This window comes from Papilio xuthus, unplaced genomic scaffold, assembly GCF_000836235.2.
Source record: "Papilio xuthus unplaced genomic scaffold, Pxut_1.1 DF827679.1, whole genome shotgun sequence".
Lineage (NCBI taxonomy): Eukaryota > Metazoa > Arthropoda > Insecta > Lepidoptera > Papilionidae > Papilio > Papilio xuthus.
This window is the reverse complement of record NW_013530970.1, coordinates 5,143,772-5,160,816: the sequence shown is the minus strand read 5'-3', so window position 1 is coordinate 5,160,816 and position 17,045 is coordinate 5,143,772. Positions and strand designations below refer to the sequence as shown.

At 33.1% G+C, this 17,045-nt stretch overlaps 1 protein-coding gene across 2 annotated transcripts; it reads left to right on the top strand.

Annotated features, from left to right (window-relative positions):
* The first annotated feature begins 2,042 nt into the window (after window positions 1–2,042).
* On the top strand, window positions 2,043–15,254 carry LOC106117736 (ras-like protein family member 10B). Of its 2 annotated transcripts, XM_013312149.1 has the most exons (4): window positions 2,043–2,062; window positions 3,702–3,779; window positions 14,113–14,258; window positions 14,494–15,254. In XM_013312149.1, exons 2-4 carry the CDS (start codon window positions 3,710–3,712, stop codon window positions 15,118–15,120), a joined length of 843 nt encoding a protein of 280 aa, XP_013167603.1. In that variant the 5' UTR covers window positions 2,043–2,062; window positions 3,702–3,709; the 3' UTR covers window positions 15,121–15,254. The 2 variants fall into 2 exon arrangements, with proteins under 2 accessions (XP_013167603.1, XP_013167601.1); XM_013312147.1 differs by lacking the exons at window positions 2,043–2,062; window positions 3,702–3,779 and adding an exon at window positions 9,372–9,459.
* The last annotated feature ends 1,791 nt before the right edge of the window (window positions 15,255–17,045 follow it).

Sequence of the window (17,045 nt, the reverse complement as noted above, 5' to 3'; positions counted from 1 at the left end):
AACTTAACTGGTTTCATCAAATTTATGACATCATCAGCTCACTATGCGTCCCCACCGAGGGGCTCGGAGCCTACCCTAAGTTAAGGGTGATTAGGCCATAGTCAACCACGCTGGCCAAGTGCGGGTTGGTTGACTTCACACGTATCTTTGAATTTCTTCTCAGATATGTGCAAATTGCATCACGATGTTTTCCTTCACCGTAAGAACGTCGGATAAATGTACATATGTAAATCGAAAATCGAAAAACACATTGGTACATGGCGGGATTCGAACCCAGGACCTGCAGATTGCAAGTCAAGTGCTTGACCACTGAGCCACCGACGCTCCAAAATAATTTAGTTACTCTTTCGTTTGTTTCTCTTACATGTCGTAATTTATTGTTTTATATTTCTATGACATTTATTTGTTAGGAAAACAATTGAATTTTTTAACTATTTGTAATGAATGTCATTTGATTGCATTGATATATATATATATTACTTCGGCTTTTCAATATAAATTACATAATAACTGAATCCGCATAATTTAAATTTACGTAGATTTTTAGAACATTAGAAAAAGTTAAAGAAAAACATAAGATTTTTTTTTAAATGAATGCGATAAGCGGTAATATTTTTTCTTTTTTTTTTCAAAAATATGTATGTAATTTGGTAAAGATAATTTGACCTTGAAAGCCTATAGTATTTACTTACGTCTTAAACAAGTTATAGAGTAAATATATTTAAATATAACTTAACCACAGAAAAGTAATTAAAAATTTAAGTACGTTGTTTTGTTACTGTCTTTACAAAGCTATTATTTAATTACGACGTACTAAGCACTCATAAGGCTAAGCTAATTTAAGTACAAAATGCGTCGGGAATCTTAAAAGGTCGGCAGTAATCCAATGTATGATCGTGACAAGACAGCAAATGAGATATCTCTATTCTAAGACATTTAATAAATTCAGTTATGCTTTGCTTATAAAATACTGGCTGTCACCGGGACTCGCGAGGAATGGAAAAAAAACTTTATTAGTAGCCTATATGTTGTTCTAGACTGTGCTCTAAATTTATGCCAAATTTCATCATCATCAGTTGAGCCGTTCCGGAGATACCTTCTAAGAAAAATCCATCCATCCATCTAATCTTTCGCGTTCATAATATTAGTAAGATTGTTAGTCAGATTAAAAGCCTTTTGCAAACCTTGAATAATAGCTTGGAACTAAATTTGTTTTGAGAAAGTTAGTATACGGTATCGATTTTGGTAGGAATGTGCCGATTTATTGGTCCATTAACTGTTACGTTAATAACCGCACACGAGGCCGCTCTCTGCAGATCAATAAAAGTGCCAAAAGTCCGTAAACATCTGGGGAGAGCAGCTGCCTCGCGCATGCGTGTCAAAAATGTTGCCACTTTATTAAAATTAACTTTACCCAGTGTTAAGGCAAATTTATAACAAATTCGCATATCATATAAAAATAAAACATATTAACTACTTACTTACTTGCTATACTCTTAATAGTAAGTTTTATTTATGTTTTTTTATTTGTAGGTATATCAAAAATTAGTAGAAAAATAAATATCTAGAAAAAGAATATAGATCTACTAACGAAAACTATTGACATTAGTAATTTTAAATCCAGTTAATATTTAATTATTGTGTTGTTAATTTTGCATTTTACAATTGTCTCCTTAAATATAATTTTGTGGTATCCAAATCCACACAATGGCAACATTACAATAAAACGTCAAAACTAGGAACTGGAGCGAAATTTACGCGATATATATTTTTTATTAATTATGAATGAAAATGTACACAAAATGAATTAAAAAATAAGTACATTATAATTATGAATTAAGTGGTGCATTTTGACATATTTATATCGTAAATCTTTGACAATATAAACTCGTTATGTACTTGTAGTTTCGCGTTAAATGTAAAATTAATTGTTGTTTTATAGATATTAGCATTGTTATAGTATTCGGTGTTGTTATTGTTGTTAGTTGTGTTGTTGCTTACAAACGAGTTGTGTAAAAGGTTGTGCTAAATAAAATTGAAGAAATAACATTAACGGTGAAAGGTGAGTTCAATATTTTAACAATTTACAATATTTATAACCTAAAAATCATTAATTTACATTTTCTAAACATCCCTATACTATTCATTTAAAATAAATGACGCAGTGTGAGTAAAAAATCTAGACATTAGTAGTTACTTTTAGATAATTCATTACGTGTTTAAATAAATATTAGTAAATAAAATTGACGACGAAACTGTTGCTCAAATCCACTGCTATTTTTGCTAGAAATGTTTCATCATATCCTTGTTTTTATTCTATTTTATGTGGGGTTGACACAACAGTTTTCATCCTCCAAAATAACATATCATTGATCATTTCAGCAGTCTCTTTTTATTCTTGTCACATTTTACGCAATCCATCCATCTCTTAATAGGGTTACCTATTAGGATATTTATCAAAAGTTTTCACTTAAAGAAATGCTTATCAAGTATTGTAACACATAATCAAATAGTCTATAAATTATTAAATGGACTTTAATAATCAAAACTTCGATACGATTCAAAGTGTTCATCAATCAGATAAAGTTTCTCTGTCTTGTTAGCGCAACTTCGAGGTTCAACTTCGCTCCGACGTTGCCCTGAATTGACGATACAGAACTTAGATACGATGCCCTTATTGCTAAACTTCGACATAAATTTATGTAATATTATATCTTTGTATAAATTAAGACAATTTTAATTTAGTGTGTGTGTTTAAATAAACTTAATACAACAATCAGATAGAATTGAAGCGCCTGCATAAAATTCAATAGCAATATTTTTTGTCATATAAATTTCCAATACCTTAAATTATATCATGTTTTTCATAAAAGAAACTATGTTCCCAAATAACCGAGACATTTACAGTCGAAATAAGTTTATACATAACAGCAAGGTAGTCACAAAGTGTACTTACGTATAACTTGAGTTTCTAGCTAACTTATTTAACGTGAATAAATGGATCTTCGCTAAACTTTGTTAACGAGTAAAAGTTATTTAATGTCCCTTACGTTTGAAGCTCGAGGAACGTGACGCAGCACTGTATCACAAAGTTTCAGAGGGCAATAACTATGCGACAACTTTGTATGCTGTATTAATTTGTTTTGGCAAATCAGTAATGAGTTTGTCTTGAAACCTTTTACACAGTTTGTGATACTCGAAATGTGCGACTTTATCTGACTCGGTGAAGAAGGTTGACAGAATATACGTTATATCTAATTTAAGATTAAAAATAAACACACAAAAGCAGTCATAACTAGACGGCAACAGGACAACTAGAATCTTGCGGCTCTTTTTTGTTACAAAATCTAGAGTTTGTGGCACTTCAGACTCATTTCCTATTTGCTCTTTCCTTATAAGAAAAAGGGTGGGAAGGAAAAATGGATTTGATGGAGCAAGGTCTCTTTTTCCGTAGATTAAAGGTAAGCTACGCATCTGCAAATACGGACGTCGATGGGAAGCGCTTGCCATATGCGCATTTGCCAAGAAATAAAAAAGTGTAATAAGCGATTGTTATTGAGTTGGACTTATGTACACCGGGTCAGTATGTCGGACATAGCAGTCATGGATGCAACTTTTCGAAACATATTGACATCCTTATCATACTATTTGAGAATAACAGAGATAACAGTCTTTTTACGTATTAATTGATATTGTTTCAGATTTAATAATGCGGTATAAGCGGCGCACATCTCAGACGACGAGGGCGTCGCGGCATTCTGACAAGAAGTACACTATCCGTAAGTTACAAGTCATGTTTATATTTGGTTTCTACAGCCAGTAAACCTGTACAAAAACATATTCTCGTCTCTGTTTCTTACAAAGAATGAGTGGGACAGATATATGATTTGGAAAAATATTTTTCAGTAGAAAGCAAAGATTAGAAATACAGACTATATTGTATATATAAAATGTGCCAAATCAGGAGTCAAATTTTGTAAACAAAGTGCATATGTTAATTATATGGTCGTATTTTTTTAAACATTTCTACATTTGAATTGACGTATGTCCAATTTAATTTGCATTATCGGACGCGTTTTTGCCTAACAATATAAAAAAAATATACATCTCGTTTTCTTGGTTTCTAAAAATCGTAACACTTCCAAATGTATTTACAATGGGCGTGTAACTCGTAATAAGCTAATGAAAATGAAATTTCGTACTCGACAAAATTGCGTAGCTTAATAACATTTCGTAAATGGTTTCGTACAAGAAACAATGGTTAAGTGAATTTGGTAAAAAACTTGAATGTTCCAATAGAAATGTATTTTCTGGATAAAATTACAAACAATTCGTTATAAAATAAATAATGAAAGAAATAATAATAATTTAAAATACAAACTTTTTATAACGATTATAAAATGCAAATATTTATTTTACAATACACCTCAAGCTATTTTTTGTCTACTATATTTTTTATTATGTTACATATACAACATTCTTAGTGGCCAGTATTTTTAGCAGTATACAAACTCCTTGGTTAACGAAGCAACAGTTTAACATAATTTATTAAGTAAATAAGTTCTATTTCTTTCTTCACTCACTTCTTTTAACACGTGAATTAGCAATAAAATCCAGTACAGACCATTTTAAGCCAGTGTTAACTGAGTCAAGGGGCTGTTAACATCCGACAGCTCTGTTTCCGTTACGACTCTTTCATACGAGGGCAGAACGATAAGGTAGAACTGTAGATAGTATGTGAACAGAATGTTACGCCGACCACGACATAATAGAGCCCGTAGAGTAACATTCATGAAAAATTTGACAGACATTTGACATATTGAAAGGTATCGTCAATTCGCTATATTGACCTATGACAGCTGCAGAGCGTCGGTGGCTCAGTGGTCAAGCCCTTGACTTGCAATCTGCAGGTCCTGGGTTCGAATCCCGCCATGTACCAATGTGTTTTTTCGATTTCCGATTTACATATGTACATTTATTCCGACGTTCTTACGGTGAAGGAAAACATCGTGGTGCAACCTGCACATATCTGAGAAGAAATTCAAAGGTATGTGTGAAGTCAACCAACCCGCACTTGGCCAGCGTGGATGACTATGGCCTAATCACCCTCAACTTAGGGTAGGCTCCGTGCCCCTCGGTGGGGACGTATAGTGAGCTGATGATGAATGAACAGCTGCAGACTTTGGGCTAACAATTAGTGTGCTTTAAACAATGCCAGTACTTATATTGTGAACTGCTCTGCTTGAATTTTGTCCTCGTGTGAAAGTGTCATTATTGATCCCGTTTCCTTTAATCGGAGTAGCGTCAGCACGCGCAATGACGGCTTTTGATGCCATTTAGTGAGCGCTTAATGGACTAAAGACTGAATACTGTTTTGTAGAGTATAGGTAAGTTGGCAACGGTTATATTTTTAGGATTAACGAAGTAATATAGATAGATAGATAGATGGGATGGAGAATAAACATTTTTTATATTCAGTTCATCCGGTTGAATCATGAGAGTAAGTTTTATGCGCATATGTATGTACAGTCAGCTGCATAAATCAATTTAAATAACTTTATACACTTGTATGGCAGTTATATGCACGTTTTCGTCAATAACATTTATTTATAGTTGGAAGCATAAAGATAGACATGTGCACACATCTTTCTGAATTCGAATGCGCATAATTACAAGTTTTTGATGCTTTGTTAATTTATATATATTTATGCAGCTGACTGTACATAAGTGAAATTCTCTCTATGTTCAAATAACCGACACAACTTTGACGAGATAAATATCGTTTGATTCGTTATCGTAAAATCATAGGGGTGCATTGAGTCATAGAATATTTTTTTTTCTTTTTGTTATAAATACTAGTATTTATTCTGTTAATATATAAGTGTGTTTTTAACATAAGTATTTTAAGTTACAGCCGACATCGTACGAGTTTTTAATTATTTAAATCATCTGCAACTAAAGCAGTTAAGCTTTAAAGCTCGCAGATTAAGTTGGCAAAGCCCGTTAACCGTAGCTAGTTAACAATTAAATATCAAAGAGTTAAATACTCTTTTGTTAAATATTTGGATGGCTTTTACTTAATTGTAAAGTCAAGAGAACTTATTTTTCCATACTATTATTTATAAAGAAGTTTTTTTTTATTTTGATATGTTACGAATAAACTTAATAACTACTGAACGGATTTTAATAATTCTATTTCCCTTTAAAAGTTATATTATCACCAAGTAACAAAGGCTATACAGGGTGTTCCAAAAAGTTACATACATAGGAAGGGGGATGATAGTGGTGGTCACAAGGGTCACCAGAAAAATAAATAAAAATTCCCATCTGGGTATTAAAAAAAATAAAGCGTATATTTAAAAACTTAAAAATTTTACACCTTCTGGGGCAATAAGGCTATAAGATAGTTGTAAGTTATTTGCTTATTCTCTAAGTATAATATTTACTTAAGTTAAATTAATGTCGTCAATCAATGTACCCTTGTTTATCTGATGTCCGTCTTAATGAACGTTGACATAATGAACCCTCGCTACATGGCTGATGTAATTTGCTTTGTGTACATAATTCATGTAACAAGAAAGCAAGATTTTATTTACGTAATATGTCAGTTCTAGATTTATAATCACTTGAGATTTGGGTTGACTAATTGTTAGATGTTTTCATATAAGTAAGTGAATAAATCAAAGAAAATCCAATGTCCATATCACGAATATTTATTTAATAAACGATGTTTATTAGAATGATAAATGTATTATTTAATAAACGATGTTTAATTCGATGTGCGATTTAACAGCTGCGTAGTCGTTATACGGCACATTAAGATAATTTTATTGCAGATTCCTGCTGCAAGCTGGCGATTCGCCAAATGAAAGGTGACCAATTTATTAAAACCATTGCATTGAATTTTTATTATTTCTAATAAATTTAAATAAATATTAATACATTTTATGTAGTTTTAGACATTATTAGTTAGAATCACTTGACGCGAATGACGTGCTTTCGTTACAAAGTCAAGTGTCAGAATGAATAGTCAGGGGACATAAACGTCGACATTTTATTAAAGCTAGTGTTGCGCCCACACTGACACATTTTCGGATTTTCAATGATTTCCGATTAACAGTAGAAAATAATCAAATAATTTATGAAATAAATATAAAAAAAAAGTTTAAGTTAAGAAAAGTTAGAATCGGCTCCAACAATTTTTATAAAATTTAGAATATAGGTTTCGGGGGCGATAAATCGATCTATCTTTATTGATAATCAACTTAAACATAAACTTAACTTTTTCTATCGGTAAGATCGAAAAATATTATTCATATTTTATCATTTTATTAGTAATTCGCACTTAAATATAATTGCCAAAAACACAATTAAAAAAAAATACCGGTCATCCAGGTACTTGGTTATTAAATATCACTATCATACGTCGTCGCCCATTGTCATTTCCTCTTTTGTTAAATATCTTCGTAAAACCTCGACAAATTATAACCAGTTTTATATAAATTATTAAATCGATGTGAATTGAATAAATGAATATACGATGAATGCTTAGTTACAGATTGAAAGTGATTGATGTATGGAACGAGAAAGCTTTTGCAGGTTCACTTATACCTCATTTTTACTTTATTAAAGGTAATAAGTATGAAAAAGGAGAAATTTAGGTTATAATTTATAGAGAATTAAGTAATAATTAGGATTAGGGAGCGTCGGTGGCTTAGGGGTCAAGCACTTGACTTGCAATGCAGTTCCTGAGTTCGAATCCCGCCATGTACTAATGTGTTTTTCGATTTCCGATTTATGTACATTTAACCGACGTTCTTACGGTGGAAAACATCGTGATGCAACCTGCACATATCTGAGAAGAAATATCAAAGATATGTGTGAAGTCAAATTCGACTGTACTACTAAGTCCTAGAAATTAAAATGCTTACGCAACATAAAACAATCTTACTATAATAATAGTATAAATTAGATGAAATTTGGCACACATATAGAACATAGTGTGGAAGAAAACATAGGTTACTAATTATGTTTTTTTTAATTCCGCGCATACGAAGTCGCGGGCGACAGCTAGTATAGCATAAAAGCTTTGTTTCAATGTTTTGGCAAGATTTAGCTTAAATTACAATAGAACAGAAAGAATAAATGCAGCGTAAAATTGATATTCTGCCAACTTTTGAACATTAAATGCATTGCCAAATTTCTGAAAAATATATCATACAGGTACTTATATACTTTTAAGTTGGTATATAAAGTTATTTTCTGTATTTTTAATAAGCATACGTTGCCTCTGTACTGCCTTGTAAGGTAAAATAGAATTTTGATGAAGTATTTCAATGTAAACCCACCCTTAAGTATTAATTATTTTAATAGTAGTTGCATGTTCAACTGTGCATTGTACTCTTATGGGCTCTTAGTGTCAGTGATTGTGGAAAATTTAGTAAGCGCAGGTGTGGTAGAAACGTAACTAAAGTTGCGCTACAATTGTACATTGTCAAATGACCTAGTTACTTCTTGAATTATGTTGTTAACAGTAGCGGGAGGGTTAGACTCTGGGTACAAGGGGCGTTTGCAATTCCCCCTAACATACCCTATCTTTGGATGATTTCTCCCAACAACGAAAAAAGGGGGCGCAAAAATGTCGCCCAGGGCCCTGGGAAAACCGACCCTGGTTTTTATTATATTTAGCTTCCTAAAAGATTTGAGTTAGATATTTTATTATTCATCGCTGGCATGCAGACAAAACGTGCACACTAATATTATAAATGCGAGAGTTTGTATGGATGTATGTTTGGTAGTAGGTATCTCCGGAAAGCATGGATCTTGATGATTTTTTTTCTAGGTGTAGAACACTGTATGAAAGAACACATAAGAAACTTACTTTTTTATTTAATTCCTTGAAAAAACGCTAAAATAATTAAACAATAATTATAATAAAATATTACAGTTGAAGCTCATAAAACATAGTTAAAAATAGGACATTATAAATTGTTAGTCACGCTATAAAAAAATTCCTATAAAGCTTTTCATATCGATGTTAAGCTTAGAGAGAAGAGATATATGAATCATCCCTTAACGTGAGCGTACAGGGGTTGAACTACGGTAACACTGTAACCTGGCGTCAGTTTATCTCAGTCGGTGGAACTGGGCGGACGTGTTGCTCTTGAATATAAAAAAAAATCCGATAATATCAATTAAATTAAAGGTTACAAGATAAAGTTGTTTATAAGTTATTAATTTAGTGTTATGTGATTGATCAATTAAGTGTTTTGTACTTTTAAAATTTTGTTTACAACTTTGAATTACTAACTTAAATATAACTTAAGTTATTCAATTATGTGTAAGGATGGTATAAATGTTAGTTTAACAAAATGAACAAATTTGATAATACAACAAAAAATGATAAAGACAGTGATAAGAATGCGAAATCTAACTGCACTAAGCAAACGAAAGTTTTGGGTAAGTATAACGTACAACTGTGTTTACAATCCAGTGAACTGTAACGCTTACTTTACTGGAAGGCATTGGAGAAGGCCTATGTTTAGATGTGGACAGCCAAAGGAGATGATGATAATGAACTTTCTTGGTTTTTATAAGTAATTTTTTATATTTATGGTTATGACCAAAAGTAAACAATTCCGTAACAAACCTAGATTACATTTAACTTTTGTTTCTTCTGTTTGTACAGGAATTATAAATCTACAACATGTTGTTATTATTTTTAATTTAAATACAATGTGGGGCATGATATTTTTAACATGTGTTTCGGCAGTGGAAATCCAAAACTTTTAACAAGTTCGCATTAAACTTATCGTTAATTTTCAGTCTTATGATAAAAATAAATAACTATTTTACCGTAACTATAAAACACTCTTATTACACTTGTATTGACAAATATTACTCATCATCAGCTCACTATACGTCCCCACCGAGGGGCTCGGAGCCTACCCTAAGTTACGGGTCATTAGGCCATAGTCAACCATGCTGGGCAAGTGCGAGTTGGTTAACTTCACACATATCATTGAATTTCTACTCAGATATGTGCAGGTTGCATCACGATGTTTTCCTTCACCGTAAGAACGTCGAAAAACACATTGGTACATGGCGAGATTCCAACCCGGGACCTGCAGATTGCAAGTCAAGTGCTTGACCCCTTAGCCACCGAAGCTCTCGACAAATATTGCTATCCTTATTTCAAAAAAAACGAATGTGTGACGTCATTGTGTATTAACACAAATGCAAGCACTTTCTTGATTAGCTTCCAATTAAGAGATATCGTTCGTGATCTGTTATTCACAAACCAGTGAAGTGTAACGCTTGGCCGACTGCCAAATAGATTTTATGTCCCGTAGTGTCTACGAAGCGTCTACGAAGTTAAGCATTGAAAAAACTTTAGAACATTTTACTTGAAAAAAATTTACTTACATTAATAAATTCATCAAATTTGTGCTTTCATGTGTTTTTTAACAGCGGTAGAGCTCGCTTTAACATCTTCGCACGAATTGGCCCGGCTCGCCCGGTGAAATATCACGACCACACAGAAGACAGGCGTCAAGTGGAAGCAATTCCGCGTTTCGTCTGATGAGTGTGCGTCCCGGAGGCCTAATTTAGTCCTCTTTCCCTACCCACCCTTTTTCTTATAAGGAAAGGATAGGAAGTGGAAGTGGTTTTTCCGCATGAGGATGCATAGGAAGGGAAGATATTTTCTTTCTATGCATCCTCTCCTCCGTCGATTGAAGGTAGGCAACGCATATGCAATTGCGTATGTTTATGGGCAGCGGTCGCTTCGCTATTTCAGCGATTTCAGGTGGGCACTCGCTCGTTTGTCACCTTATGATATAAAAAAAAGGTTATTTAAAATTTTAAAAAAGCGGCGGTATCATTTTTATCAACATATTCAACAGATTTATGTTTAACCAGATACATTTTCATGATTGATTTTCACATAAATAACAAAACCCTTGGGTAAAGCAATTAAAATATTTATTGGCTTAAATTTTCGGATCGATTATTGGGTTTGTTCCCTTTAGACTGTTTGGATAGGAGTAATATAGTTGTGTTGTTTTAAATAAGAGGTTAATATTTGGTATTTAGTAAAGTAAATGTTAGTAATGAATGTTGAAGATTATTTTTAACATCTTGTGGTTTTACAGTTTTCTTTTTGTATGGCACAAATTTTAAGGAAATCTTTTCAGATTGACCATCTTAGGTTTCCGATGTTTGGCTACCATCCAACATAAGTGAAACATTTTGCAGCAAAAATCAAGAATATTTTCGAATTTTATAACATACTTCTTAAATAGAAAAATAAAATGAGCTTCTAACGAAATCTATTGGACCTAACTGAAATTATATATTACTAGCTGAAACCCGCGACTTCGCGTGGGATAAAAAAAACATAACTAGTAGTAGTTCTCTTTAAAGCTAATTTCTACATCTATGACAAATTTCAGCGAGATGCAGCCGTTCTTTGATACCTTCCAAAAAACATCCATTCATACATCCAAACATTCGCATTAATATATATAATATTAGTAAGATGAGGTTACTAATGCAAGTTTTCCAATATTGGAAATATACGGTTGTACATTTATTACGTTGTTTTTCCGTTATCGCATCAAAACCAGGATACGAAAACAAAGTCAGGGAACAAATAAGTTGATCTTATATTACAAAGGATAAAAAACGATCGAGTCAGAGAAATAAATCTCTGAGTGTTATATTTGTCTACTTTGAGAAGAAAATAATATTTTATCCCTATTCCAAATAGTTTAATATTTTCTTCTAAATTGGATGTGCTCGTATTATCTAAAACTTTGAATAGAAGTCTTGTTTCTGTTAAAGTATTTCTTTCACAACTTATACAAGTCTCCACTTAGGAACTCAAACCTACCCTAAGTGATAGGTGATACATATGTACATTTATCCCACGTTCTTACGGTGAAGGAAAACATCGTGATGCATCACGATTTCTTCTCAGATATGTGCAGGTTGCAACCTGCACATATCTGAGAAGAAATTCAAAGATATGTGTGAAGTCAACCAACCCGCACTTGGCCAGCGTGGTTGACTATGGCCTAATCACCCTTAAATTAGGGTAGGCTCCGAGAGCCTCGGTGGGGACGTATAGTGAGCTGATGATGATGATGAAATTTGCATCTTGATATTTTCATTCACCGTTAAAGTTATTGCTATGTTGCTCTTTCGTTGGATTAAAGATTCTTAGTAAGCGATTTGAACGAATATCGGTCGAGTATTCCGGTCCTAGTTCCGATTTGAAAACTAAATTGCCACGAAGTTATTGGATGGCTGCCAAGTATGGCTTAGACGTCGTGTTTAACAAAGAAACAAAAGCCTTCTAGTGATAGAAGTTCCGTATTAATTCTTGCAATGAAGACGATAATCAAATAAGTCTTAAATAGATTAAAAGCGTTAGCCGACTGAACAACTCCTGGCCCACCTGGTAGCGTCCTGTCACGCTATCGTCGCGGCGTCCTCTCGTTACTACCTCGACACTGCCTATAGAGTGAGGTAAAGATATAGAATAAGTATAATTTTATCTCTATCTCCCTTGCACGGGTGGACAGCGCGCCATCCTCGTGTTGATGACGAGCAAGGAACGGCACGGCAGCGCGCGTGGTGTAGGGGTGCCGAGTGGATGAGTGGAGGAATTTGAAGCGTTTACCTTTACCGTAATTCCAATTTGTTTGTTGTTGTGTGTCGTCTACCTCTACGGTTAACTCTTGTCTACGTTTCCATCTACGGCTAGGCCTACGACATTTAGTACCTATAAGGGAAGCCTCGGAATATTAATCGACTGTAAATATGTATTGTTTTATTATATTAAAAAGTATTATAAAATGAAGCTTTAGAGTTGAGAATTAATCGCGTAAATTTTCAGAAAGAAAGTACTTTAAATAAATGTAAAAATATGAAATTATACTTAAAAATTTATTTAATGATATTAAGCTGGGTTCTCATTATAATATTATTTTTTCCAAAACGTATAAATTACTTAACTAAATAATGAAAGAATTAATTAACAAGCTGTAAAAGGGGTTGAAAGCGTTCCGGACACTAATCATTATGAAACTCCATTCTATCTTTGTTTAAACCTTAACGAAGGCAAACGCGAATAAATTATTCAGCCAGGTAAATGGAGAAACAGATTAAGCGTTGCGCAATTAAAAAGAATTACGATTATTTAAATGAACAATTAATTTTAATATGACTTAGATAATTTATATTTAAAATTAAAATATAAGGTTATATATTACCTACTAGCTGTCGCCCGCGACTCTGTCCGCGCGGAATTAACAATAAACTTAATTTGTAACCTATGTATTGTAATAGACTATGTTCTACAACTATGCTAAATTTCAAAGAGATCCGTTCAGCCGTTTTAAAGATGCCAGACAAACAAACATCCATCCAAACATTTGCATTTATAATATTAGTAAGATTATATTCGTTATATTTTGATTAGTTTTTCGAAAATAAAGTTATTGTTTCTATTTAAATGTATTTCCTTTTGACAAATACCAAATTTTCCTAAAAAAATATCAGCAATTTTTGTCATTTAAGTATTATAAATACCTCAAATGCCTACGGTATCGGAATTTAATCAAATTTAAATATTACATTGAACTATGCGGGTATTATTCATGTATGAGTCCCAACACTTCTCTCTTACGATATTTACAAAATAAGGAAGGAAATGAGTTTTCTAATTTAGTAACTCCTATGAATATTTATAAGTCCATTAACTTTGTTTTATTGTAAAGTAAAGTTGGGTACAATTTTGTTTGTAGAGTTGCTTCAACTTAGGTGAATTGTTACTAAAATAATTTTATGATTTAAATAGAAATGAGTATTCTTTAAGACCTACAGGATGTTTTTAAAATCTTTTTTATTAAGTTAAAGTAATATTTTACATACAAGCGCGGGAAGATAACGAAATTCAAAACAAGAACAGGCAGCTTTCTTTTAAGAACTACACTGCGACCATCTCCATCTACAACATTTACCTCTACGTTTAACTCTTGTCTACGTTTCCATCTACGGCTATGTCTACGTCAAAGCCTATGACATTATAATTATGTTCTATTTCAGAGTTGGACCTGGACTACTTGGAGCGGGGTGGCGGCACGCTGACAGTGACCGGGGCGCCGAGCGTAGAGCCCAGCCCTGATAATCTCGACCTTGTCAAGGTCGTACTCCTAGGTGCACCTGCTGTCGGCAAAACTAGTATTATTCAGGTACGAACTGAGTCTTCGTAGTGATATATGAATATATTTCATCAGTTAATTCAGTAAAAATAAATCCTACGATCGTGTGTAAAAAATATTCGTAGAACATTAGTTAGTGTAGACACTCTAACTAAGTGCATATTTACCCTTTAATTAATTATTTATATAGATTTAATATACTAGAGTAAAGTATGAGTATTAATAATATAAAAGAAAAAAACTAATCACAACATTTATCCAGTAGCAATTCGTATGGAGCGACTTCTCAGAAGAATACGTACCGACTGACCGCAAGCATACTTTCTACCCCTCAGTCATCATCAACGAACATTTGTACGAAGTGAAAATAACCGACGTACCCGTAATACCTTATTTCCCAATAAATTCCTACTACGAATGGGCACATTACCGTTTCTACGGTCTACGAAATGCTACGGCCTACATTCTTGTCTTCGATTTGTCGAACGTAGAAACTTTTCAATATATTAGAACGCTACGAGACCAAATGGTTGAAAGTCGTGACATGAGGAATGTACCTGTCTTAGTTGTTGGGAATAAACAGGATTTGTTGTGCAGTAACACACCTTCAGCGGTAACAGGGTTGCAGCAATTGGCAATGGCGGAAAGTGCATGTGGTGATTCAAGAGAAAAGAGACGTAATATTGTAAATCTTGTTAGAAAACATTGGAAGTGCGGTTACGTTGAATGCTCCGCGAAATATAATTGGCGGGTTATAGCTGTGTTTAAAGAACTCATGGAAATGATAGATGCTTTGGAGTGGAGTGGAGGAGGTCGTAGTGCTGAGCCTCCCCCTGATTCCACAGCGGGGGGCAGTGGGGGAACACACGAGAATAGATGTGCGGTTGCTTAGCATTTCCATTCCGATTCCGGACACGTTAACGCGTGGTGGAAAAGTTTTAATGTTAAATTCTGGTCGTTGTTTTCGAAAGAAAGATCTTTAAGATTTTAATGTACTATGTAAGTTATGACATGTTTACGCTTAATATGTTTGTTGCGACTATTTTTTTTGTTATGTAAGAAATTAAACTATTTCAAATGATTTTTCTCTGAATGTTATTTTAATTAAATGTTAATAGTTTACACGCACACTTAACTAAGTTATTAAGTAGTTATTACTCACTAAGTAATTATGAGTTTAATTAAGTAACTGTAGATTTCTGAGACCAAAAACTCAGTTCAAAACATATTATTATCTTCGTTTCAAAGATGATGACACGGATGACGATATGTTTTATACATAGTTCGTTTTAGAAATCAACGGTAAGAAAGTTAAATCAAGCAAATCTATTGAATAATTTGAAGATTACGCACATTTATTACATTTAAAAAATAGTTTATATTTCTATTATAAATACAATACTCAATAATTATTCAAACTTTCGTGAGACATTATAATAAACTTATATAAAAACGGCTAAACACTCAAGTGAAAAATTGAACAGCACCGACGCTTTAGTATCAACATCGTCGAAGACGCCGGCGCACAGCGCGCCCCCAGCACCCTCAAGACGCGCCCTAAGAGCGCAAGCGTGCAGTGAGCGAGCGACGCAAAATAATACCAGTCCCACTCACCCTGATGAAGTGCCCCCGATGGGCTTGAAACTAGTCGGTGCCGCCACCGGACGAATATACGTGAGTGTTTAGCCGTTTTTATATAAGTAAACTAAATAATATTTTTAAAGTGAAAGTAAAATAGACAAAGAATAACAAACCTATTTCTTTTTGTATAGTTAATTTTTATCCTTGTTATAAAATAAGATATTATTCATATTCTCAAAGACGTATCGTGTTATATAATATTTACTATGCGGACGTAAAACCATGTTTTATATGTGCTTAGTAAAATTTATATATCATAGTTTTATCATATTGTAAATGACTTAAGTCTGAGCTTTATATACTTCGCTATATAACTTCTTGAGAGAAACTTGAGCTTTATGCGTTTATATACCGTATTATGTACCCAATGTTCTGTTTCTGTTTTATATAAATTTTAACCAAAAAATATCATTCTTTGTTAAGGATTTTTAGGTTGAAAGTCTCAGGACACTTTTTTAACTTTAAATCTTAATTATTTGTAATAATTAAGTATTTTACTTAAATTAAATATTTCATCTCATCATCAGCTCTCTATATGTTCCCAATGAGAGGCTCGGAGCCTACCCTAAGTTAGGGGTAAATAGGCTATAGTCAACCACGCTGGCCAAGTGCTGTTTGGTTGACTTCATACCTATCTTTGAATTTCTTCTCAGATATGTGCAGGTTGCATCACGATGTTTTCCTTCACCGTAAGAACGTTGGAATTAATTGATTACTTTTAATAAATACTATTGTTATGTTAATTAAAAGTTATATATATAAAGAAACAGAGCAATGGATCAGGGTATTTTATACTTTTGACTATGGACGTAGTTAAATTTATTTAATCTCTAAATACTTGAATAATTAACACACACAAGAAAATAATTGAATTAACTATACTAATATTATAAAGAGGTTTTATTGATTGTTCGCATTGAATAGACTCCAAAACGACTAATTCGTAACAATCCCTTGGTGACATAGGATACGTTTATTACTAGATTAGCTGTAGCCGGCGACTCTGTCCGCGCTTAATTAAAAAAAAAACTTCATTAGAATCCTATGTATTCTTTCAGACTGTGTTCAACATCTACGTCAAATTTCCGTAAAATCCGTGCAATCAATCTGGAGATACGTTCAAACAAACATCCATCGATATAAACATTCGCTTTATGTTGCGCGCGGCCAAAATCG